The sequence below is a fragment of the Semicossyphus pulcher genome, unplaced genomic scaffold (genome assembly GCF_022749685.1).
Source record: "Semicossyphus pulcher isolate SPU_LCO1_2020_fin unplaced genomic scaffold, fSemPul1.0.p SCAF_6, whole genome shotgun sequence".
NCBI lineage: Eukaryota > Metazoa > Chordata > Actinopteri > Labriformes > Labridae > Semicossyphus > Semicossyphus pulcher.
Window position 1 is genome coordinate 11,131,113 of NW_027211737.1, and position 24,102 is coordinate 11,155,214.

At 42.2% G+C, this 24,102-nt stretch overlaps 2 protein-coding genes across 2 annotated transcripts; both read right to left on the bottom strand.

The window, feature by feature from the left end:
* Positions 1-6,794: 6,794 nt before the first annotated feature.
* On the bottom strand, positions 6,795-13,977 carry paip1 (poly(A) binding protein interacting protein 1). The gene is made up of 11 exons (XM_069683096.1): positions 13,636-13,977; positions 11,647-11,798; positions 11,347-11,541; positions 11,103-11,215; positions 10,830-10,941; positions 10,188-10,307; positions 9,990-10,096; positions 9,606-9,723; positions 9,449-9,503; positions 8,569-8,647; positions 6,795-7,896 (listed from the first exon to the last, which is right to left on the bottom strand). Exons 1-11 carry the CDS (start codon positions 13,814-13,816, stop codon positions 7,809-7,811), a joined length of 1,320 nt encoding a protein of 439 aa, XP_069539197.1. The 5' UTR covers positions 13,817-13,977; the 3' UTR covers positions 6,795-7,808.
* A 4,070-nt stretch (positions 13,978-18,047) lies between these two features.
* fgf10b (fibroblast growth factor 10b) lies at positions 18,048-23,801 on the bottom strand. Its single transcript, XM_069683499.1, has 3 exons — positions 23,342-23,801; positions 18,572-18,675; positions 18,048-18,239 (listed from the first exon to the last, which is right to left on the bottom strand). The coding sequence occupies exons 1-3, from the start codon at positions 23,799-23,801 to the stop codon at positions 18,048-18,050; spliced, it is 756 nt and encodes a 251-aa protein (XP_069539600.1).
* Positions 23,802-24,102: the final 301 nt, after the last annotated feature.

Here is a 24,102-nt window from a genome sequence, read left to right on the forward strand (position 1 = left end):
ACCAAAGCATTTTTCCTTTGCTGGAAACAATGACGTAAGATATTTAATAGCACAATAGTTGCCATGTTAATGAGCAGGGTGGTGAAATGGTGTTTCATTTTCAATAAGTGGTTTCATTCCAAATATCTTTTTTGGAAAGAATGTCAGCTGGTACTGTTGCTTAAAAAAACAGATGAATAATAACATCCTCAGCTGTTACTGTAACAAGCAACTTTAATATCATCTTTTAAGGGAAGTGTCACAGAGTTCATACAAAAAGATCAGATAAATAGTCAAAGGAAGTCCTACTGAGCACTGTTGTATGAAGTCTTCTGCGTCTCTGGAGGAAGTGTGAGAAAATAACCCTGATGACATCATCTCAGCCACAGATTTGTAACAAAAAGCCTGCTTTGTGCACCGGGGTGGTGGAATTTGAAAGATGTGGGTATCTACCAGGCAGGGAGGGTCAAACCAAAGGGGTACTTTTGGTGTAACTTAGGGACGTTTAGTAAACAGCATTTTAAGCTTAATAAGAGAGGAAGTAAAAGAGAGGTTATCTCAGCGTCTTCTGCTACAGTGTTTTAAAATTTAACCTTAATTCACATCACTAAGACTCAAGCTGGGCAACCGTGATCACGCTCACATGATTACACTTTAGAACAAGCCCATCGGCTCTGCTGAAGCAGCTGGGTGTAAAGCATTGCACTCAAGAGCACCTCAGTGTTTGTAATGAGAGAGGGGCACGCACTGCTCTTTCACTTTCCCTATCCTACAGTTCTCTTTAACCCCATTTACTTGACAGCACCAGTGTCTGTAATTAGGTCATTGGAACATAGTGGGGAAAAGCTTTGAAAGGCTGTTTTGTCCTAACAGGCTGACACTCACTAATCACAGCCTAATTACCTTCCCTTCACTTGGACAATTTGACCCCTGTACTGCCCAGAGTCTGAAGATTTGTTACTAAACTTAAATCATATACGGTGTCCCTGAGTAGACAAAATAATCACTCATTACAGTATCACAATACCCTCTTTCTTGCCTACCAAAAGTTACATTATAACACTGTCATGTTGCTCCTGTGCTTTCACCAGTGATAAGTTAAACATCATTGGCCATCTCCACCAATCCAAGTAGGTCACGCCAAATCTTAAATCACAGTTATGAACTTAGGCGGACCCTGTCAGTTGTCAAACTTTGGGCTTTCCCATAATAGACCACAAAATGTTATTAAAGGCCCTTGATCTGGTCTTTAAAATCAGCCTGTAAACTCCTACAGTTGATACAAGCTGCGCAAGTAGAGTGATGTGTCGTCACTAATGAGTCGGCTCTAGGAGCTGTCTCCTTTCTGAGAGTCATTTTACTTTTGTTTTGTAAATGAATACAATAAGAATAATCACGTGATCCCATGATATACATGTATGTTGCACCGGTCGCCATTATACACAACATATAGAAAGGCCCACTGCATCTGAACTGGGATTTGAACCGGGAACCTTCTAGGTGTGAGGTAACAAGGCTAACCACTGCATCACTGTGCAGCCCCAACATAGTTCAATAAAAACAAAATGTACTTAACACTTGTGCAGCAGTGTTTGATATTTTTTACATTATTTAAGGTTTTATACCAAATATAATTTAGATTTTGGTATAATAAGGTTTAGTATGGTAACATTTAAAGGAGCAATTCTCCCCTGGAAAAAGCCTCTGTCAGTCAAAGCTGGTGTTCTCTGTAATCGATAGAAGCAAAAAATTTGAAATTGGCGCCATAGCTGTGGAGAAAGTTGTACAAACGGCTCGTGCTTTCGCCCATTCTACATTCCTACAACACCCAGCATGCATTGCGCCCCTCCCTCTGAAAGGAGCGGCCCAGCGCGAGATGCTGGAGTGAAATACTACCGTTTTCCAGTAAAGGACATTGATCGCTGCAGGCAACGGCTCAGAGCGGTACAGAATCTGAAATACGACGAGAATATACCGGTGGATCGTCTAAAAAATCTTCAGGTCTGCAGTCTACATTTCAAACCTGACGATTTTGAACAATCATGACATCGGAGGCGGGCGTCCTAGACTGAGGAAGTGTAGTTTAGCGAGCTCCCTGGCCTCCGCCAGACGACACTTTTTGTGTCGTCTGGCGGAGGTTTTCCAGGGTCCATTGGAGAAGCGGATAGCGTCCTCCAAAGACACAGAGGCAAATTAAATTTTTTTTACCATCATGGCATTAGCTCCCTATAATAGCATGATAGGACTGAGGTTGAAAATCAGCAAACTGGCCCTTTAAGTGATTTAGGTGCATGTATACCAATCATAGGCCCAAACATTGTAACTTGTCACTGTATTATCAAAGCCAGAATTGGCACTTAGTAAATATTCGTTATGGAGACAAATGGAGGAGTTGTGAGGTAAGATGATGTTAGACACTGGAAGTCCTGATGCAAATGTATCTAAACTTGTTCAAAGCATTAAACAATCTGTATCAGACTTCAGTGTGAGGAAACAGTGTAGTCTTTGGAGAAGCATATAGACCTTAAACCCACAACCCACACAAGTGTGACTCACCTAAGCTGATACAAAAGGTTTGGTTGGCCTGGAAGCAACAATCTGCAACCTTGTTCAGCAGCTGAACCCCTCAGCCGCTGCTCTGTTTGTGCAGGGATGATTCCTGTGTAAGTCATCTGGTCAGCAGAGGCACCTTGAGAATTCAAAATGAGCAGAGTCGACCTTTTGTGTGGAAGTGACTCGGAGCAGTTACTGGAATAGTGCTTGTCTTTTTTTTCTGATGCTTGTGTGGAACAGACTTGATGAGAGAGAGTGAAACATTCAGTCTTTACAGAAGTAAAAATAACTCTAAGGTTGAGTCCCTGGTGTTAATTCCCCCCCTCTATTTTTAACAGGATACGGCATTCCTTCCTTTGTGTACAATATTTTTGCTGACAACAGATCCGGGAGTTGTAGGCAGCAGACTTTCTTAAACCATGTTACAATCTAAGGAAGTATCTTTGAACAGCAGAACCTGTGGTGTGTTTTCCTGTCAGGTCCTGACATAATGGAGCCGTTCGGGCACGTCATTAAAAATTCCCACTCGAGGAGTGTGATTCATTTGAAGATAACCTGGATGTTTGGAGACCATTTAGAATCACAGGACAAGGCCTTTGTCATTTTAAAAGAGGGGGTTTCTCATTTGCTATTGACAATGGCCATACTAGAGGTTCTGATTTAACATATAGATCTCTTAGATTTCCTTCACCACGACAGTGTTTACATGAACTGAAATACTTTTGAGGTGCTCACAGAGTTGAAGACTTAAAGGTTTAAACAGCAACATATCCTTTTTACAACCAGTGTCCTTATTTCTTGGGATGATAAAAAAAATGACTGTCAAACTTCTTTCCACCGGAAAAATAGTCCCCATGAAAACTGATCACAGTGAGGTCTTTGATTTGGTAGTTTGTAGTGTTGCAGAAGGTTTTTTTCCTGAATTTTCTTTTGGTATATACAAAGTTGTTGTCCATCGGGAGCCAATGGCATTACATTCTGGATATTATTATACTGGATATGCTTAGGCTACGTCGTGTACCATAAGTCCGTGTGGTTGTAGTTATTACAGATATTGTCACAGGAAAACTGCAACTGGATTTCTTGATTTTTAAAAATAAAACACTCATGGATCACATCTCCGACCCATGCAGTCTCCTTAGTGAATAAACACAGGCACGATCTGTCTGTACTTCCCTGCACACTCTGATGCATAAACTACGTTTACACATGCTGGAGTGACATGAGAAATACATGAAAATAAGATTTTTAAGAGACACTGCCGATAAATGTTGAATCAGACAGGAATGAGAGGCGAGCGGTCTCTCCGTATCTACGGCAACGATCACGTGAATACGGAGAGAGTGTGAGGTGCTTAATGTCGCCTGTGTGCGCACGCCCTGCTAGACGTATGTGGATAAATGCGTCCCAGACCACCTCCGTATGTGTCTTCACACCTGTAGGTAAGGCTGTCCACTTGTGATCCGATCACGAAAACCACATGTGAATACCAAATGTGAACAGGGCCTTAGATAAATATGCCCCCAGAAGAAATCCATGTCTCTTTTAGAGCTTTTACGAACACGCTTATGAAACATATTCCTGTTTTAAAACCACATTTTGCTATTTATGCAGAGGCATGAATACAGATGCAGAAACACACACACACACACAGAATTCTGGGTGAGCGGGCTGCAGCACGGAGCTAATCCCTCTTTCACACCCATCTGCTGACCAATGAGAATCTAAGGCCCCGCTTTTCCCTGTTGCATTGTGAGCCAGACAGCCACATCCAGCAGGCTCAGAGGGGCTCACGAGTCAATGACTGCACGCGGACACGCTGGTAATGTGACTTGTGGGTGAAGTTATACCGTCCTGTCACATGACTGAAAGTGTTTGGTTAAATTTGTACAGGGTGTATTTTCAACAGTCCTTCAGAGATGCAAAAAAAAAGTGTATAAAAAATATGAGGCAGTGTCATGAGTGGCACCAGTGGTTTGGAGATAAAGTTATCACAATGTGCAATGTGCTTCCTGGACGGCCATTCAGATGACACACACACACACACACACACTTTCAAATAAATAAATATTATTTATCTTTACCGAAATTACGCATATAACAGATTAACAAAATACCATACATATAACAACATGCAATGATTTTTCCTTCATCAAAATAAGTAGCACAACTGTCGGTTGGTAATAGATTGGAGACAGACTTGTGGGAAAATGTTTCCAATTTATTTAAACAAAAAATAGTCCCCCCTTCTACAGAAGTAGAGCCTGACAGATGCTAACAATTTACTTTAACTCCCTGCAAGGTTTTTTACTCTTTAAGTAGAGTGAAACAGTAAGCTGAAAACATGATATCTAACATTAACATACGACTGGACGACCACATTAAAGTATGCTACCTAGCTTCAAATGCATTCTGTGTTTGGACAGTCTCAGTCGGAGAAGAGGAAGGACGCAACAAGGGTCCCAAACGAGGCTGGAACTGTGCTTGTTGTGGTTATTTTGCATTCATTTGAACACTGAAGGGTCACCAGGATGCCTCAGTGCACCGCACCCCTGACAGACATAAAAGATTCCCAGACTGAATCACAGAGCACAAATAAATATTTTTAGATGCAATCAAAGAGGCTCACATTTCAACATAAGCTTGCTGCTGAGTTACAAAGCACAAAAGAGCAATTTCATTGTAGCAGGAAAAATATTTGTGGTGTGTCACTGAGGTTAAGAGAATGTCAAACTGTGACTGTTTGTCATTTTCCTCTGAACTCAGGCAACCACAAAGTATTTTCAAGGCCACTGTGAACACACGACACATTTCTGACATGGCAACAAAGACACTTGGCTGTTCGTTATGTGGAAAGAGCTGGCAACACAAGACGTCATCCTCTACCTCTTGTGGTCTCTAAATGTAGCACTTGAAGCAGTTCTGCATGCTTTATAATGGTGACGTGCCTGCATGATTCATGAGGAGTTCCCAATTAATGAATAGTTGATTTTTTTAATAACATTACCTAACTCGGTCAGCAGGTGGCAACAAAGGCTTAAATATAATGCGCACACACAATTTAGCACGTCCTGTAACTGATGTTCACCTGCTACAAATTATTTTATTCTGTTGAACCTTTTCTTACTTCTGTGTTGAATCAAAATGTATTTGTGAACCTAAAGCACTTTCAATCAGGAATTGATAATGATTACAGTACTGTGTTGACCTTAGATTTTATACTGTGTGTGTGTATGTTTACTCCTTACAAACAATTAAAAACACAAACTCCATCCTTAGACATGATAAATATCAGTCATGTCTGATAGTGGAGTTCTGGATCAGATTGTTAGACTGCTGAGGTGCTTTGTGTGTGTGTGTGTTTGAACAACACCTGAATGTCCTGGTTTATACTTAGTGGGAGTAAGATGAGTATTGCTGCATGTCTCATTATTAACAATATTCTAATTGTTATTGTTACTGATAAACCAAATACATGTAGGTTAGCATAATGCACAAAGTAACACCTAACAATTTGAAAGTCTGAAGCCCGTAAATTAAACCAGCCTTCTCTTTCCGTGTACTAACAGATACCTTTATTCATACTTACTCTGGTAATCTCAGCACAGTGAATGTTTTTCAAACTGTTAGTGCTTTGCTGTCCTTATAGCAGTGTCTTAAACACACAGCTGTAATTTCATTACAAATGAGGTGAAGTGATGTTTGCATAAAGGCCTGACTGGCTAAATACTTTTCCCTTTTATAGTGTTGCACAGGCACAAAGTCACCAGATGATGGCAGAGTTTGCCTAACTTGTTTCTAGATGGGAAACAAACTATCTGTATTCATTACACCACAGAGAAAGTACAGGACTGGTTCCTTTTACAACACAATCCAGAGCAATTTACTAATAATCTTCTTGTATCCTGTAAGATGTTTAGATAATTGTCTACCATAGTATTTTAGTCTTAAGTACGGTCAGCTCTAAATAGGGTTTGATTAAGCTCTATAAAGGTGATTCTTTTTTATGACGTACCATTGACTTATAAGTGAAAAAAAGAGTTGAAATCATTGAAATAAAAATGTATAAAGTTGCTCTGTTGTACGCAATAAACTGGGAGCTCAGTGTAACTGTGCCTATAATAGCCATTAAGCCTCTTCACAATCAAATGTTTTGAGCCAAACATTAGTGTTACAGAATCACATACAGAACATACCTCACCGTTTGTCTTCCTTAACTTCAAAAAGGATCAAATACAAACCAAGCAACTAAAACCTCACATTATAAAGAGTTTATTGCAGGCAAACAATACCATAAATTATATTTACAAACTATAAAACAACATTCCTTTTTCTGGGCTCGATGGATTGCTGGTAAACAGTCTTTCAGTCTTTGATAAGAATGAATCCTTTTGGCAGCCGAGTCATGTCACACTGACGGCTGCAAACTGAGACGCCGCGCAGATATTTAAAGCTACATTCAGGAAAGAAACTGGGTTTAGATGCACTGCATTTTCACAACTTTGAATCATTCACTTAAAACCAAAATGTTCTTAAAATGTTTGAATTACAGAAAGATTAAAAAAAAAAAAAAGAAGGTTTATCTGTATTTATACTTCCTAGTTAGAGAATTTAGTATTCAGTTTTGAATTTTCAAACTGCGCAGCCTTTTACAGGCTTCCTGACGGCTCAGGCAGCCAGTTTGACTAAACCGTTTCAACCTGATAAGAGACACAATTTCACAGTGGGGATAAAGGCTGTTTATGCATTTTATATAGGTCTGCAGTGAAACAACCTCAGCTATGTACAGTGCATTTCAAAATTAAGACTACCTATGTCTGATGAATGATCTAAGTGTTTTGGCCTGTATTTTATGCATGGGGAATTAATAAAATATATCAAATTATGCACACAAATATCTCAAATTTGCTGAAACGTATCTGCCGTTCCAAAAAGAACCCTAAAACCAACCCACAGCACACTTTATTCCTCTTGGCATTTAGTTTAGGCGTAAAAGAAAGAAGTTTCTGAATAATTCAAAACAACACAGAGAGAACTTCCATGTCTGAAAACATCTTAATACCTCAATATGTCAAACTGTTATCCTGTTGATTGTCCCCGTTTTCTAATCAACACTGACTGAGAAAAGTGTCAGTAGTGCAACTATGAACAGCTCTTTTTGTTAAAATGCTTATTTGGAGTAAAATAAAAGTTTGAACCTATCTGATGCTAGTTTCCTTTGCTTTGCAGCATTCCAGCAGGTCGAGAGGAAAAGTACAGTATGCATGTGTCTCACATCATTGTTGTCGTTTCCTCTCAGATTCTAAACAAAAACTCTCGTAAGCTTCTTCCATCTCAGGCTCCATCTCGTCTTCAGAGTCGAATCTGTGAACACAACAAAATAGGTGACGAAGAGCCGCACACTTTATCTTTAGATGTTTAGGAATAATTTGTTCTTAAATGTAAACATGATTGATTTGTGCGACTTATTTCAGCACATCCTACAATATATGCATGTAACTGACATGCACACACAAAAACTCAAGCTCAAACAGACACACACACGCACACGCACACACACACACACGCACACACACTCAGAGTTCTGAGAGAGAAGATAGGAGCGAGCTAAGCCCTCTTTCACACCCATCTGCTGACTACACTGAATCTGAGACCATGGTTCACCCTGTTGCATTGTGGGCCAGTCAAACACATATGCCAAGCTCAGGGGCCCACAGGTCAGCTGTGGTCATGTGACCTATGTGAAGCTGCTATGGATGCACATAGGTCACATGACTGAATGAATATTAGCTAGCACAGTGGTATTGTTGTAATGCGACAGATTTGGGTCTAAATAAAAGACTAGGGATAAATAAACCAGAGATTAACAGTAAAATCAGTTTTTAACAGAGAATCTCATCTTCAAAATGCAGTCTTTTGAAATTATTCAAATTCATTACGTCATCCTTTATAAATGTACTAAAGCAGAAATATAGATATAATAGGAACATTTCTATTCCCAGCAACAGAACAGATAAACAGATGATATGTACTTACAATTCATTTCCATTTTCTCCATAAATGTCACTGAAATAGTCCTGCCTGTCCAGAATTTCTTGGTATTTTTCTGCATATTCTGAAAAAGCAGAGAAAACGATATTCAAGCACAAAAGAGGCTGCAACACGGTTACAAATGTTTTACATTCAAAAAGAGAGGACCATTTAGAGGACTTGTTCAACGTCAGAGACAGAGACTAACCAGGACAATAATATTGTAGTATGTTAGTGGGGAAACGTCCATGACTAATGACAGTAGTCTATGTCAAAATCTGTATAACTTATGAAACTGATAAAATTCTTTCACTTCCCCCAAAAAATGTTTATATAAGCCCTTTTCACAATGCAGTTCCGCCTCAGCGCTGTAAGGAAGCTCGGCCGTCATGCAGCCTTTGCCATTTTACATTGGACCATGCAACGCCAGCGTCAAGTCGCCCCAGTGTGTGTTTTTAAAAAGCGTTCCGGCGTTGCAGAAGCAAAACGTGCGCGAGGTGTAAACAAACAGCGCGTACTTCAAATACACACACGTCGCTGTTCTGCCCCGCCGTCTCTGCTGTTTACACAGACGCCGTTTCACCCATTATGCCTCTGTTACTACCTCTGATGCCGGCTCAGAGGCGGAACGACTTCGCCCCACCATTCAGCCTCCGTGTGTTTTATATGGAAGACGGAACGTAACAGAGGCGTGATAGTCTTTTTTATAGTCTATTCTGTACTGAAACAACTTTACATTACTGTTTTGTTCTTCTGTATTTATGACACCTGAGAGTGATCTTGCAAGATCCTGGTGCCTGTGACTGACCTAACTTCATGATGCTGATAGCCAAGAAAACAATACATTCCTTCAACTCCATGTTGGACATGTTTTCAATAGCCTCACCTGGGTCTGCTGCTGTAAAAGGAGTGCCATCTTCTGTGTAGAATGTAGGTTCATTCTGAGAGGACAAAGACAAATCCATAACAAACAGAAAAAGAGCAACTGATAAGATTAAATTAAGAATAGGAAGAACAGGGACTGCAGGAGGGCTGACACTCACCATGAAGTAGTTGGGGTCGTTGTCTGGTGTGGCGTTGCTGGCTGCTGCAGCAGCGCGGACTCGGCCCCAGTCACTAGACCTCAACTCCACTAGTTTCAGCAGCATCTGTCTGACATCCCTAAAGAAAAAATGAAAGTCTTACCCAGGGTGTATATGAAGGTTTAACTCTGAACTGTTCTGCATGATAGTTAATTGTCTTTAACAGTGGTACCTAGAACACACATGTTCATTAGGTGCACCTATATTGAAAAATACCTCTGTGAATGTCTCTGCACATTTGCAGCTCAGATGCAAAAGCAGGTTTCAAGGGTTTAAATAATAAGTTACGTTCTGCATAAGCCTCGAGGAGCAGCTGAACACTGCAGCCCCTATTGACATACACACCTGCTGCAGGTGGCATCCAGGAGAACAGTCTCTATTTTGCGGATGAGTTCTTCCATGTGCGGTTTTCCACTCTCTTTCCACGCGTCATCCAGGACCGAGCCTGTCAGCTGTAAATTACAAACACTTTTAAATTACATCCCTTAAAACAGAATTACCTAAAAAGCTTTCAGGACAAATTTTTCGAATTGAGATTTGAACCTTGAGCAGTTTAACAGCACAGATGAGATTTGCATCCACAGGGTTATCAAACAGACTCTTCATCAGGTCGTTCAGAGCGGAGAGGAGGATGTCTGCTCGAAGTCCTTTTCCACCCTTTACCTGAATAAACACAAACAGATACAGGGACAAATATGAACAAATGACTGAATGACTAAATGAAAGCATGCCGAATCTTATTATACAGCTAGTAGCTTATAAACCCTACTTTATATAGATGTCTAAAACATCGATATCAAGGGGGACAGCTTGTTCACTGCAGTGACCAAAATGCAACATAGTGCAGCAACAGCAGCAGAGCCTGACACCCTGAATGTTTGGCAGCAATTAAACAGAATGGTGCACCATAAATAAGAAAATGGACAACGTGATACATACAGCCATAAATAAAACATATAGGCTGCTGCTTTTTTGTTTTTTACTTCAATGTACAACACTCTGTCAAAAATAGCTAACACACTTGATAAGACCGATTCACTAGGACAGTATGTAAGCCCCCCCAGGGTATGGTCCAGCTTAATTATGTGATTCAGTATGGTAGGCAGTATTAAGATGTGCTAAACCGATCAGAAATGACCCTTTAAAGAGAATATTACATAATCCAGAAAGTTAGAAAAGTCTTACCTCCAGGTTAAGGTAGAGCTCGCCCAGAAAGAGAACAAAGGAGTGGAACTTTTTCTGGGTTTCCGGGTCTCCTCGAACAGCTTTGTCCCTCTGTTCAAACTGTGTTCGACATCTACAGCAGACAACATTCCTCCTTTTTAATGCCAACTTTACTAAATGATAACAGTTCACACTGCTTTGCATACTGAGCTTATTATCTGTTGTCATGTAGCTAGTCAGATTTACCCCTGAAATTAAACTTTATTAAATCTAGGAAAAACAGAAATAAATCACCTTTGCAGGAGCAGCTGACGAAAGTTGCCACTTGGAGGGCTGATATTGAGGCGATGGGACAGGTAATTACAGAGCCTGGCACCCGTATAAGAGAAGTTTGGAATGGCAGTAGACTGCAATAAAAAGAAAAGGTAATATCTAGTTTGGTACATTCAACAATTTTAGTTTTGTTAGAAACATGCAACATGCACAAGTTATCATCTTCATAAAAAGCTAAATAAGGACTGAATGTGTCTCTCCAAACCTGTGTGTAGATCAGCTCCACCAGCTCATGCAACAACTCTTCCGTGGTGACCCAGGAATTCAGCATTCCAGTTATGTGTTCGACGTCCGACTCAAAGGACCCTGGTGAGGAGCTCAGGTGGCCGAGGAAGTCTGTGACCATTTCAGCCAAGGTCGGTTCACCGTAGCTTTCACCATCATCATAAAAAGTGGGGTCCTATAAAATATCACATTTAGAAATAAGTGAAATAGAAAATCCTGATCACTTTGTCATGCTTCTGGAAAGATAATTGAGTATCGTATCAAGAAAAATTCTCCTCACCTCATACTGGCTAATTCCAGAGGGGACAAACTCTGGGGCACTGGCAGAAAGCTTTGAAGACATGACCAAAGAATCCACATCATTGGACCTTCTGGAGGCAGACATACTGTTGGCATTTGCACTTTGTTGGGGTTTGTTCTGTTTTTTTAAATCTGAAAGAGAAAGAAAAAAAGATCAGTCTTTCTTATATACGTGACACAATTCAACCCTCATGGGAAATGTCAAATAAATGTTAAGATTTTCTTTACTGATGATGCTCCGTTAAACAAGTCCCACATATTTTGTTTGTCCTAAATCAGCTGACCACTGTAGTTTACAGTAAACCTCTCTCAAACAGGCTCAGTTATAGAAGCACAATTTAGCCAAAGAATGATCACAATAAAATATCTTATTTGTCAATATTGATCATTTTAATGACACATTTTTATATAGAACAGAATAAAAGATAAAGGTCCTATGCAAGACCGTATATACAGTCATTGTGCAGGAATCATTTGGGAAAGTTAAGCTTTGTGCATGTGCTCCCCTCTCCCCCTAATTTTCCAAAGACATTGTCCTGATGAAAGGGCCTGAAGCTCAGTGACTGTTACTGACTGTAACTTAGAATTCAGTTAGGCCTATTGCTTATCTCTGTGGTGTAACCACTTTTATTTTAGTAAGACAAAAATAACTAATATTAGTACTGGATCATGCTTACTGTGTACTGTAATGATGGAGTGTTTTTTTTTTATATTATTATTATAACTTTATTTAACCAAGAAAGGTCCCACTGAGATTAACAATATCTTTTTCAAGGGAGTCCTGGCTAAGACAGCATAGAAAAACACGTAGTTACAGACAGAACAACACAGAGATTTAAAGAACACAAAAGAAAACAAGACAAGCATAAGCAACTCACATTTTAAGTGATAGATTTCTAGCAGTCAGTTTTGCAACCAGGTAAAAAAACAACGGCATCCGAAAGAGTCCACTTCTAGGTCTTTCATTTTGGATTTAAAGAATTTAACAAGATTAATTCATTGAGTACCATAATCAAATAACAGTGTCCACTATGTTGCACCCATATGGGTTGATACTGTAATGCTATAGTGAGTCTTCGACGGTTAAAACATGTTGTGCCTTTCAGACCTGTCCATGTAATCACGTGGTTAAGACAATAACCATACTTTGTCTTAATGCATACGTATTTGTCACAGCACTAACAGGTGTATTTTACACAGTACAAAATATGGCTTCCATGCTTCAAAACACTAGACTACTTCTGAAATAGAGTTTTTAGTGATTCATCTGTACCGTGAACTCTCTCACTGGTAATTTACTACGGTTATAATTAACGCAAGCTTCTTGTTCCAATGTGGAAGGGGAAGTAACTCTTAACTCTTTCTTCCAATGGTTCAAACGGGGTTTAGTTTGAGAGTATCTACATGTATGTATGAAAAACTTCCCTACTATTAACAAAGTATTTAAAACAAATTCTAAGTCCCCGTTTTCAACACAAATACCAAACTTAACCATCTTCACTGTCAGAGGTGATAATTCAACTTCCGGTTTGTCCTGAGATGCTAACTTAGAGTAACGTACGGTTAGCTTTGGTGAATCTTTGCTCTACAAACACAACAGGGTACGACGGGCTAATCTGTGACACGTAACTCTTCAACTATGTGACATCTGACTAGGGTCTAAATTTATATGCGGTATCATCTCATATGAAGCAACAATCTAACAGGTGCATGACGCACCGCCAAAATCAAGCTAACGTTAGCTCATATTAATGGTATGTAGCGGCTAGCTTGCTATTGACAGCTCCTGATTTAGACCATATTAAATTAGTAGCTTACACCCCAACGCTTCTTAGATAGCTGTCAGCAAGCAAACCAATTTTGGCCTTCAGTGACCTTATCAACAAGCGACATTTCCCTGAAATCGAATCTGAAAGTAGCTAGCTGACCGTTAGCTCACGTTGGTGCTAGCTAGTTGACACTTCCCTACCTCCAACACCCGTGTTGTTGTTCTCGGGAAACGGCGGGCATGTCCGTGGCTGCCTCAGCGGCTCCCTTTGGTTGAACAGCGTGGTTTTGGTCTCACCGTCCACCGCACCTACGAGCCCGGGCTCCCCGGGCAGATTCCTGGTTCTCCCTGCTCCGGGAGCTCGGTCGAAATTCTCGTTCATGACTGCTCGTTTGTCAGCCTCGACTCTCAAAGCAGCATCAGAGAGAGGTGAAGACACGCCGTCCACAACACAAACTGTTGTTTTCTTTTGCGCTTGTGTGTTTAATCACAGCAAAACACACCCTATCTCTCTTTCATGATGGCTTTTTCCTCTGTCGGATTGTATCACACAACTTTTTTTGCCACTTCCTTTAACAACAAACTCACTGATTTTACATGACAGGGTTTGATACAGAAGAAAACAACTGGTTCCCTCTAGTGGCGTGGAGTGAAAATTCAGCCACAGAGGATGTCCGAAGCGGCCTCAAACCAAACCACTGGAGACGGTATGACAATTCAGATTTTTTACTTGAGAAAATGTAGAAATACCACGTGCGAAATATGCATGCATATGCTTTTATAATCAAAAGTGAAGCATTCATGATTTTTCACAAGTCAAGTTTAAACACTAGCAGGAAGGGAGAGGCGGCCAGTGAAGGCTGAAGGTGTGTGCAGAATTCTTAAGTTATGCTAAGAGGAGGGTTGTTTACAATATTTGGGTGAACAGGTGAAGGGTTTTTAATTTTTTCCTCCTCAAAGATTTATTCTCCACACTTGAAATTTTTGTAAAATAAAGTTAAAAAAAACCCTCCCTCTATGCGTGGAGAAATGGACCCAGACAGCAATAATGATAGGGCAGCAAAATAGTCAAACGCCTGGAACACCTGCTTTTCAGGATTGGGTGACTGAATTGAGAAAGACTGCTACATGAAAGAATGTCATACAGGAATTGTAATAGTGCAGAAAAGTATTGCTCAAGTGGGGAAGGTACAGTGCTTTTATAAATGCTCAAGAGTAGGGTAAAGTGGAAGCAATTGAATCACAAGTACTTTAAGGTGGATATGGTATTTGTATGTTTTTTTAAGCCTTCACCTTTTCTTCTAAGGTATTTATTTGTTGTTTGAGTTATTTTTCTTAATATTTTATTTCTACAACGCCACATTGTTGATATATTATTTATATCCTCTTGTTTTTGGGGTGACATGGGGTAGGTAGGAAGCAAGGGGGAAGTATATAATGTATAGTTAAAATAAAAATTGCTAGTCATAAAAAAAAAGTCAAAAAGTGTCCAGGGAAATAAAAACGCCAAATTTCTTGGATATGGAACTAAACTCCCTCTCAACCCTAAACATTTACTTTTAGTCCTTAAATATTGACTTTCAAAATCAAAAGTTACAGCACTTACCATGCAAACATGATCTTTTCATTTAGTATTATAAAACACTTTACAACACAATTAGATTATTGTTATATAAGTAGCATTTTACTGTTGCTTGGGTTAGTGCTAATTTATGGGAAAACTTTTGGGTATTTTTTTGGATTCCTGTCGCTCAGTATGAGCTGCTGTAGTTGGGATTTTAGTTCAAATTCTCCCAGCCTAACCTAAGCCCCCTATAAAAAAAAGGAAATTAAATGTGTTTACATTCTAATTATTAATTAACTCTTTAATTACATTTTTTAATCTGCTTAATGATCTGTCTTTTCTTTTTTTTAAAGTAGAATTTTTTGTATTACTTAATTTCTTATTTTAATTCAACTTTTTTTTTTTTTTTGCTTTCAGTCATATCCTAGTTAGGCTGTGTAAAAGCTCTTCATTCCCAGCATAAAAAAAACAAAAATGGAGAACCTGACCGCAGTGTCAGTGTGTGGGATTCCTCTGAACAACTTGAGCTCATAATGATGGACCTGCTAAAAGTTAAGTGTTGTCTAATGTTGTTAAACAGCCTTATACTGGACTAAAATATTTACCTAAGCACAAAGGATTAGAGAACTATACCTGATAGCTCAGTCGCACACTCATGCATCATCAGAGAAGTTTCTGGACCTGTGAACCCCTCAGAAGTGCCTCTCCCCCCCCCCGACATCTCTCAGTAGCTGCCCACTACAAACATGTGTTGCACCAGACCTCTCAGTGTAAGTATTCATTAGTTGTTTTAGCCTCCAGTCATTTTCCACTTGTTTCCCAAAGCTGGATCACATTATGCCACAGAGAATTCCTGTGCCAGAAATGCGGAGACCCACTCTGATAAAAGATTACTGCCCCTATTTTCTGTTATTGCTGTCTCTCCCCCCTCCTCTCTCCCCTCACCTCCCCTTGCCAGTGTCTTGGAGGGAGTTCAAACATTCACGGTTCAGGTCTCGGGAATGTAAGATGACAAATGACTAACGGTGATTAGGTCAAACACATACTTATGACGGCAGCTTTAAAATGCAGAAAGAGTAGTTTTATGTTGCGCCAGTACACATTATGTAGGTAAAATCCCTGGTGATTTATTGACTGCATCATTAGGTTACAGAGACATTAAAGGAAAATACATTGCTACTGTATGTGGCGTGTACATATCAGACACCAGTTTACCTTCCTACGTTGTATCTTTCTTGCAACTCAAAGCTTTATTATGAAATGTAAGTAAAGGAAATGAAAAAGCGTCTAAATCATGTAAGTGAACAAAAAATTGCACCCGTGCAGTAGCCTCCTGTTGAACTCCCTAATCTAACTTCTGAGGCAACATCTGAAGGTTTATCCGCCGGACACTGCTGAGAATCCGGCCTTAAAGGTGCAGCAGCCACACCATATTGCACAATCACTTGAGCGAACAAGGAAAAAGTAATAGCTGGTCATGAAATAGTATTCCATATGTTGCCATGGGCCCTGACTGTCATGGTGGAATGCATCGCAGCATTCCTCAGTATTAATCATTCGTCGTGGTGATTCCTTAAACAACCTTTAAAGGACAATATACTATCGCCCGAAGCTTTCTGTACTCTGCACTCCTATAGCTCAGGTAGCTTTTGTTATTTTCAAATCTGGAGTCACAGTCACGGGTCATCTCGGATGAATTTGGGCATGAACCCCATGGCCGGAGCGTCTCGCGGCGCGTCTCTCACCTTCCTGTCTTCGTCTGCTCTCCCCCCAATTTTTCATGCCTTTGCTGCGATGGATGTTCAGAGAGAGGCGGGATAAGAGAACATGAGGCCCGGAAGCCTGTGGTGTTAATGTTCTCCCCGTGCTCTTTTGATCTGGCATCGAGGCAGCTGTCATTGATTAGTGTGTTTGTAGATGATTACTGAGGGAAGTGGGTGGTCAGACACAGGTCATATCTCGCTCTCTCTGCCCTCATTCATGTCCCTGCCTCCAAATGGGACGCTGTGAAGCACACTAGCATGGCAAAGTCTTTTGTAAGTATTATCAGCAGGTTCTTTAGCAGCTATATTAACTGTTTACACCCTTGTTGCAGCTCCACAGTAATGGGCCGATATTAGGAGATGATGTCAGCATCTACAGGCCATATGTGATGTTACCCTCCTCCCATTTTGTTGTGGTTTGTCTGTCAGCTTCCCGTTTGTTTGGGAAGCAATTGTGAGTGCAATGGTTGCCACATGGACTATCTGGCGAGGCATTAACAGCTGCATTTTGTCCCTGATAAATAAGACTTACCACGACCTGAACGTTCACCAGCGTTTCCTCACTTTGCTTGTGAGAACTTATTCTTGCGATCCAACAGCAGTGGAGTTGTTTTTGGGGTGTATGGAAGAAGTAGGACGACAGCATTGCAGAGGAGAAAGTGTTATTTTATTTTCACATAATAGAGTTCCTATAAAAAGTAAAGAATGCAAAGGAATGCTTGCCTTGTAAGTGTTCCCCTCCAGTTAAATATTTCACAAAATAAATAAATCATTACAATACAGTCACAACACAGTGGTTAAGTATCAAACATTTGCTTTTAAATGTGATGTACCCTCTATTATTTCATGCTGACCGATCATTCCCCTCATCTCAGCCGCTTTCTATCTTTATGATGCGATGATCTGGTGTCTCACAGGAGAATATGGATTATAAATAACATCTTCAGACACTTCTGCATCGAGCACAGTTCATTAGCTGGGACAGTATCGTCTGTGTTGTCCACATCACACACATACTCCAGTTGCAAACTGTTTGGCACAGAAAAAAGGATAAATATTGCATCCCGTGCCACAGAAAACACAGAGCTCATCTTCTCCCACCACATAAAACACATGATCTCAGTCCAAGTCAGGAGCAGAGACCGTATTTGTGTGACAGTGTTAGTGCCATGTTTCCACATGAGGGATTTCTCAGCAAATGTCTTTATTTTACAGATTTGTCCAGATTGAAAACCTCTCAGTCCAGTGCTGCATCTCCTCCCTCTCCTCCACTTATGTTCTCCAGTTTACACCAAGATTGGAAGGAAGTGGGTGGCCGTGTTCCTCCTGTGGGTTTTCTTCCCTCTCAGCGGCTTCCCGTGGACATTCAGGCCCACAAACATCTGCCGCTTCTTGTTCTTCCACTTGGCTGACGCGTACGTGTTGTAGCCGTTCTCCTCGATGCGCTCCTTCAGGGTGCAGTCCACACCGAAGTCCCTCTGCAAAAAACAGTAGGTATCAAGTTTCAGTGTTGTAACCCCGACATGAGAGGTTAAGGCAAAACACACATCATTTTCTTGTGCAAATCCTTTGTGGTCGCACACGGTGCTTTTGTTTATGTTCTACTCCTTAATCTGCAGCGCATGTTTGGCTCTGTGCAGAAACTAGTGTGCACTTTGAAAATTGCACAGTTCTCGTGCAGGATCACGTGCGTGCGTTGTCCTAGCAGAGAGTTGACCCATGAGTTAGGGAAGTAAAGATAAGCACAGAAGAATCTAACGCTATCTCCGTGTCTAGAGCATCCAGATTGACCTCTGACCCGGATACTCACCGCTCCGTACAGCTTTCCCTTCCTGCTGATGGCCAGATAGTAGTTGCTGTTCAGCCCTTTGATGGCCACCACTCCCACGTCCACCGATGTGATTTCCAGAATACCTAGGATTCAGCAAAAAGAAGTGTGAAGATTCAGACCTCCTATAATTTCCAGAGGTATATAAGGATAATGTTTTTAGCAGTTGTAGCTGAACTGCAAAGAAAAAGCTACTTTTTAAGTTCACAGAGACAAGTATAAAACTCAGAGGAAGTTCAGGCGATAAAAGGTTTCGGCCTCTTCACTGGTGCAGAAAAGAATGCAGAGCACTCTTGCAGCAGTCCCCACTTCAGGATCAATCCATACATTTGCACACACATCTGTGCGAGTAACTAATGAAGAACCACATGTTGCGTGCTCATTTCAGGTCACTTAACATGTGGGAACACACAGTGTGGGAACTCTGCGCAAGGTCACAATTTCTCTTTGAGCTCATTCATCTTTTCAGTGATATTATAAAGTAACTTTACAACCCACACCTGTGTAACTGATTCCAGCTGCGCAGGCCGTTTAGTCTGAAAATTAATGGGTGGATACCGCAGAGATTCTCAGGTTGTTTATGTTCTGTTTGGTATTTAGGTTTCCAAGTCCCTATACAAGTAATTCAGGTTCCTCATAGGCTATTAGAGGAGCTAATTTATACCCCTGTTAACGAGGGCAAGCTTTTTCTGCAGACAGCTGTGGTTATTTGTGTGGTCCCGGTATCAGAGGTCAGAGAGATATAACTTCCTAATGTGTCCTTTGACCACAGAACCCACTTGTCTCCTCTTATGCTCGTGTGTGTGTGTGTGAGTGAACCTCCCCTGTTCCCATGGCATGTTTGATTTCATGCCTCCCTCCCTGACTTCCTCTCCCCACTTCCTGTGAGCTGTCGTTATTTTATCCCGATAAGCACACATATGTGTACGCACACACACATTCGCGCACACACTTCAGCGTGGGGGGTGTGAACTCCAGAGAGTCGACGACATGCTTTGATCAGATCGGCGGCCCCTCCTCTGTCTGATGACTGTTTGTGTGGCAGACCCACTCTCCGGTGGCTGCAGGGAGGGGTGGGGGGGTGGGGGCTCTGAAAGCTGCCAGCCTGGTACAGGAGTGGACAGCGGAGGATACAGGTGTGCCTCCCCAGAAAAAAAAGAACAATCCCTCTCTTAAAAAACACAGCAGCATCTCTCCTCGTCCGTGAGGTCTTGACTGTATCAGTTTCTAGTTCAAACAGTGGCACCTCGGGGCAGTGAGGTCTGAAGCGGCAAGGCGGTGGTGGGGACTGTGACACAACGGCCATTGAAGATCTGAGAGGAGCTGGTTTTCTGTATGGGATCGGGTGTCGGGTACAGAGTGAGGATGTAAGACAATCTATGGCAGGCTCTGGCTGCTCTGTAAACATGGGAGGGATGAAAGGAAGGAGAACAGAGGAGGACAGAGGAGCCATGACAGTGAGACTGGGGGTGGAGTGAGGATTAGTAAGGCTGTAATGATCACTGATCAAAGTCAGCCACCGGAGGCAGGGGCGAGACAGGTTGTATATACACACACACACACACACAGACACGCACTAATGCACTCACATATGCACACATGGTTAATATTGCAGCAGGTGAATGTGCACTTGTACACTCAGCCTGGCTGTGAAACGACGGCCGTCTCCTGGCTCACAATGATGGAGCGTAATGAGCAAACGCAGCAACACAAAGCATGCTCCTCGTTTAGCCTCCCCCGGATTACAACATTAATCCTGAAACGTTACAACAAATCTTCGTATGGGGTACATTTTACAAACCACATTATGTGTAAGGTCAGACAGCCAGCTTCAGCTGTTTACGTGGTGATGCAGCATTTTTTTGCATGCTGCTTGCTTTTTCCTAATGTGTGGCTTATTTGATACGCTCTGTTTGCTGTTACAACACTAAACGGTGCGTTGGTTGTGGAATGGAGGCGCACGATGCCAGTGAGAACTGAAGGTGGTTTTTCCACAGTGGGATGCCAAAAACAACGAGCTCGGCAGCTTGTTTCTCACTCTTACTCTGCTCCTATTTTCAGATTAATGTTCACAGCCAGCACAGAAATAACATTTGGACAGATAAGTCTTGATTAGTGCCATTCCCGTGCAGAAAAATGGTGCGGAGCGAGGCATAAATCAGGATATGTAGTAATAACACTTGATAAGGACCACACTGAGTGTATTTACAGAGCAGGGGCATCCATCCTCTTCCCCACCTCGGAGAAAAGCTATACATCTCTCTGCCTAAACCTCCATAAGAGCACCATCTGTTTTTTTCTAACGCAGAAGGCCACTGCTTTGATTAAAGGAGATGAATGTGCGCAAAGACACACACACACACTTCTTGAGCAATGTCCAGACGCATCTCGCACACATGGCCGGGCCCCTACAGCACAGACGCACAAGTGGCGGCCTGACGCAAACACACACACACACACACATGATCTTGACAGGCTCGCCGTCGCACACCATCACAGCCGCGGATAATTAACTAAACTCTTTTACAGCCAACTTCTACATTAGTCCTTTGTAGCAACGGTTCAGCCGTCACTCAGAGCTGCTAAATGTCTATAAATCTGCGAGAACTCATCTGTGAATCATAGATATTTTAATTATGCGCTCAGGCCCTGCAGATAGCTCCTTAGCTGACTTTAACACAATCTCCCTCCTCTTCTCTCTGCCTCTCTGTAACCTCAGCACAGGCTCCCAGCGGGTTGGAAAGCCATGTGGGACAGTTTTGCGCTGGCATCCCCATAAATCTGTGGGAGACTGGATACTGGCTCTTTAACAGACAGTGAGCTGGGTCCTCGCAGGGCCACAGGCAGCACCTAAAACCAACGCCTCCACATCCCAAACACCTCTTAGACAAGATAAATGTATCACTAATAGATAGGAAAATCCTGTGTGTTGAAATTTGGCTAAAAAAAAGCAAGGTCCCTCCGCTCATTCAGAAAAAACTTGATATTTTGTCACTTCAAGGGACCGTGGAGGGTCTACAAAGGACGTCAGCCCTGGGATCATGTCTAGCCCCGGGGGCCGGAGCAAAGACTGAAGCTGCTGTTGTGTAGTATCCTTTACCGTGAGAACCTGATACATGTGCACATAATCCACACACAGTGTCCCCAGACCCCCTCAGGACACAGCTTTTTGATGGCACCACCATTGATACTGAAGACGCGCGGCTTTGATGTGGCCACAATGATGTTCAGCCGTGTCATTCATGAACTTGTACCTCTAGAGAGTCCCATGTGCTCCCATTCACCTCCCTCAAACTGGCTCAAACTGACTTTTGAAACAGGCAACACACTCCTAAAAAATGATGAGTTGTGCGCGCTGAAAAAAAAGTAGACAGCGGGGTAAATCAGCGTCCAAACACGTATAAAAGTTTAAGACGGATACACACGCTACTATTATGATAAACTGAGCGAGACTTCCTCATGTCACTCCAGTTTTACAACTTAAAAGAAACCACTAGCGAAGGCGGCAGTAAAGGCATCACAGTGTAATACGGTCAGTAAATAAAGTTGCCTCTGTCATGACCTTGTCAAAACAAACATCTCCCCTGACATTCTGCCTCCCCGTGCCATTTCCCCCTAAGTCTCTTTGATTGAATGTGTGGTTTAGCTCTCCCAAGAGGAACATTAAAAGCTTCCATATACACACGGGGCTGGGGGACAGAGAGAAAGAGGGAGAAAAGGAGCATATATGTGTGTGTGTCAGTAATAAGCGCGCACATGTGTCGTCGTTGGCCGCCATATGATCACACACCCACTGGAGCATGCGAGTGCCCGCTGGCTGATAGGCACACACACGTAGCTCGGTGGGAATGCTGGGAGACTAATGAGAATCCTTTTTTTACTGACTGATATGCCGAAAGATACAACGTGTAATCACTCTAAAGACGTGTTCCTGCGAGCGAGCACGTCAAACTGCTTTAAACAAATGTCTGATCTGTGACTGAGGGTGTGTAATTTGCTCCACGCTGGCTGGCAGGCGGGCAATCTGAGTGGGAGAGTGAAAAGAGACACAGACTCAGACAAGAGCTGCAAGAGGCTAAAAGCATCAATGACACTGACATCCATATCCTCAACCCCCAAAACAAGGCCTGCTCCTCTGTGCGTGTTATCAGCGCTGTTTACCCTGGGCTGTGAAGACGGCAGGATAATGGCCAGGCTATCAGCCCCTGCTCCTTTTTAAGCCGTCTCAGAGCGACCGTCATTGTGCTGAGTGTTTGGACAGCAGAGATATCGCTGGGATGTCTGGTTTAAAACAAAAAGAGACGACTCTGATCGGGGATTGCTTCAACCAGACTACACACCAGTGGGCGGGCTGGCGGTCTCTGGACATGACCGACTTTATTAAATTCAATGCTGACCCCAAGTTGCATCTTTTATAAGTCTATTTTGGATATTTTATGCAACTTTTTTTGCGTTAAGACAAGCTTTTTTTCTTGAAGAATCAACACCTGAGGACTTATTAGAAGTTTCCAAAATGTGCCAGAAATGTCTGTAAATTAAAGCAATCAACAGGTGCTTTTCAGGTTTAATATATTACTTCCTAAAATGAAGTTTGATTGGAAACATTAAAAGATTCTGATAATGTTTAAGCTCAAAAGAGTTGGTTTGGGTCATTTTTTGTAACTTTTGCAGCCACTGCAAAGACTCCGATCATCAGTCTGTTAGGTGTTTGTGTCTATTTTTACGCATGCATCTACTCAGTGTGTTACTTACTGAGGGGGTCATCTTTGCTCTTGGTTCCATTGACCTTTCCGTTCCTATCGATCCTCAGGAAAAACTTCTGGAACGAGTACAGCTTCCTGCTCCGTATGTCCCCTTGGAGATGACTGTAGCTGCGCACATGCCTCCCCTGCGCTCCCCCAGCCCGACCCAGCGGGCCCCCGGTGGCCCTGGGCCTCAAACCGACCTCATTGTCAGAAATGTTCAGGGGAACCCTGAGAGTTCGTGGGTTTGCGTGTCTCAGGCTGTCTCTGTGGTTCTGATGGCATGCTGCACCGGGCAGGAAGAAGGAGAGAACCACAAGGGCCACCAGGAGAGGCAAAGACAGGGAGGGAAGCAGTGTGGACGACCTTAGTCTGGAGCTGACCCCAGAACCAGAATGAGCCCCTAACCCAGCCCTGGAGCGGGACGAGGCAGAGGCAGCCTTACTCCCTCCAGCAGCCCATCTGATCATGGTAGTGTGCTGTGTGGAGGACTGGAGGCAGCCTCAGAGCCTGGGACATGCTGCTGGGGGCGAGGAGAGGCTGGGAGGGCAGGGAGGGGAGCCCTCCACAGTCCAGACGGGGCGAGAAGGTCCCAATGCAGAGTCCGGATTATGTACAGAAACGTGTATGAAAACCTTTACTTGGTCTAAAGGCTGTTCAACAAGTCCAGTGTGTCCAGTTATTCCACTGAGCCTTCTTCTCCAATGATGAAAGGTTTCAGGCTGATGATCAGAAAAGCAGCAGTCCAAGTCTGTTTTGGAAAATAAATCA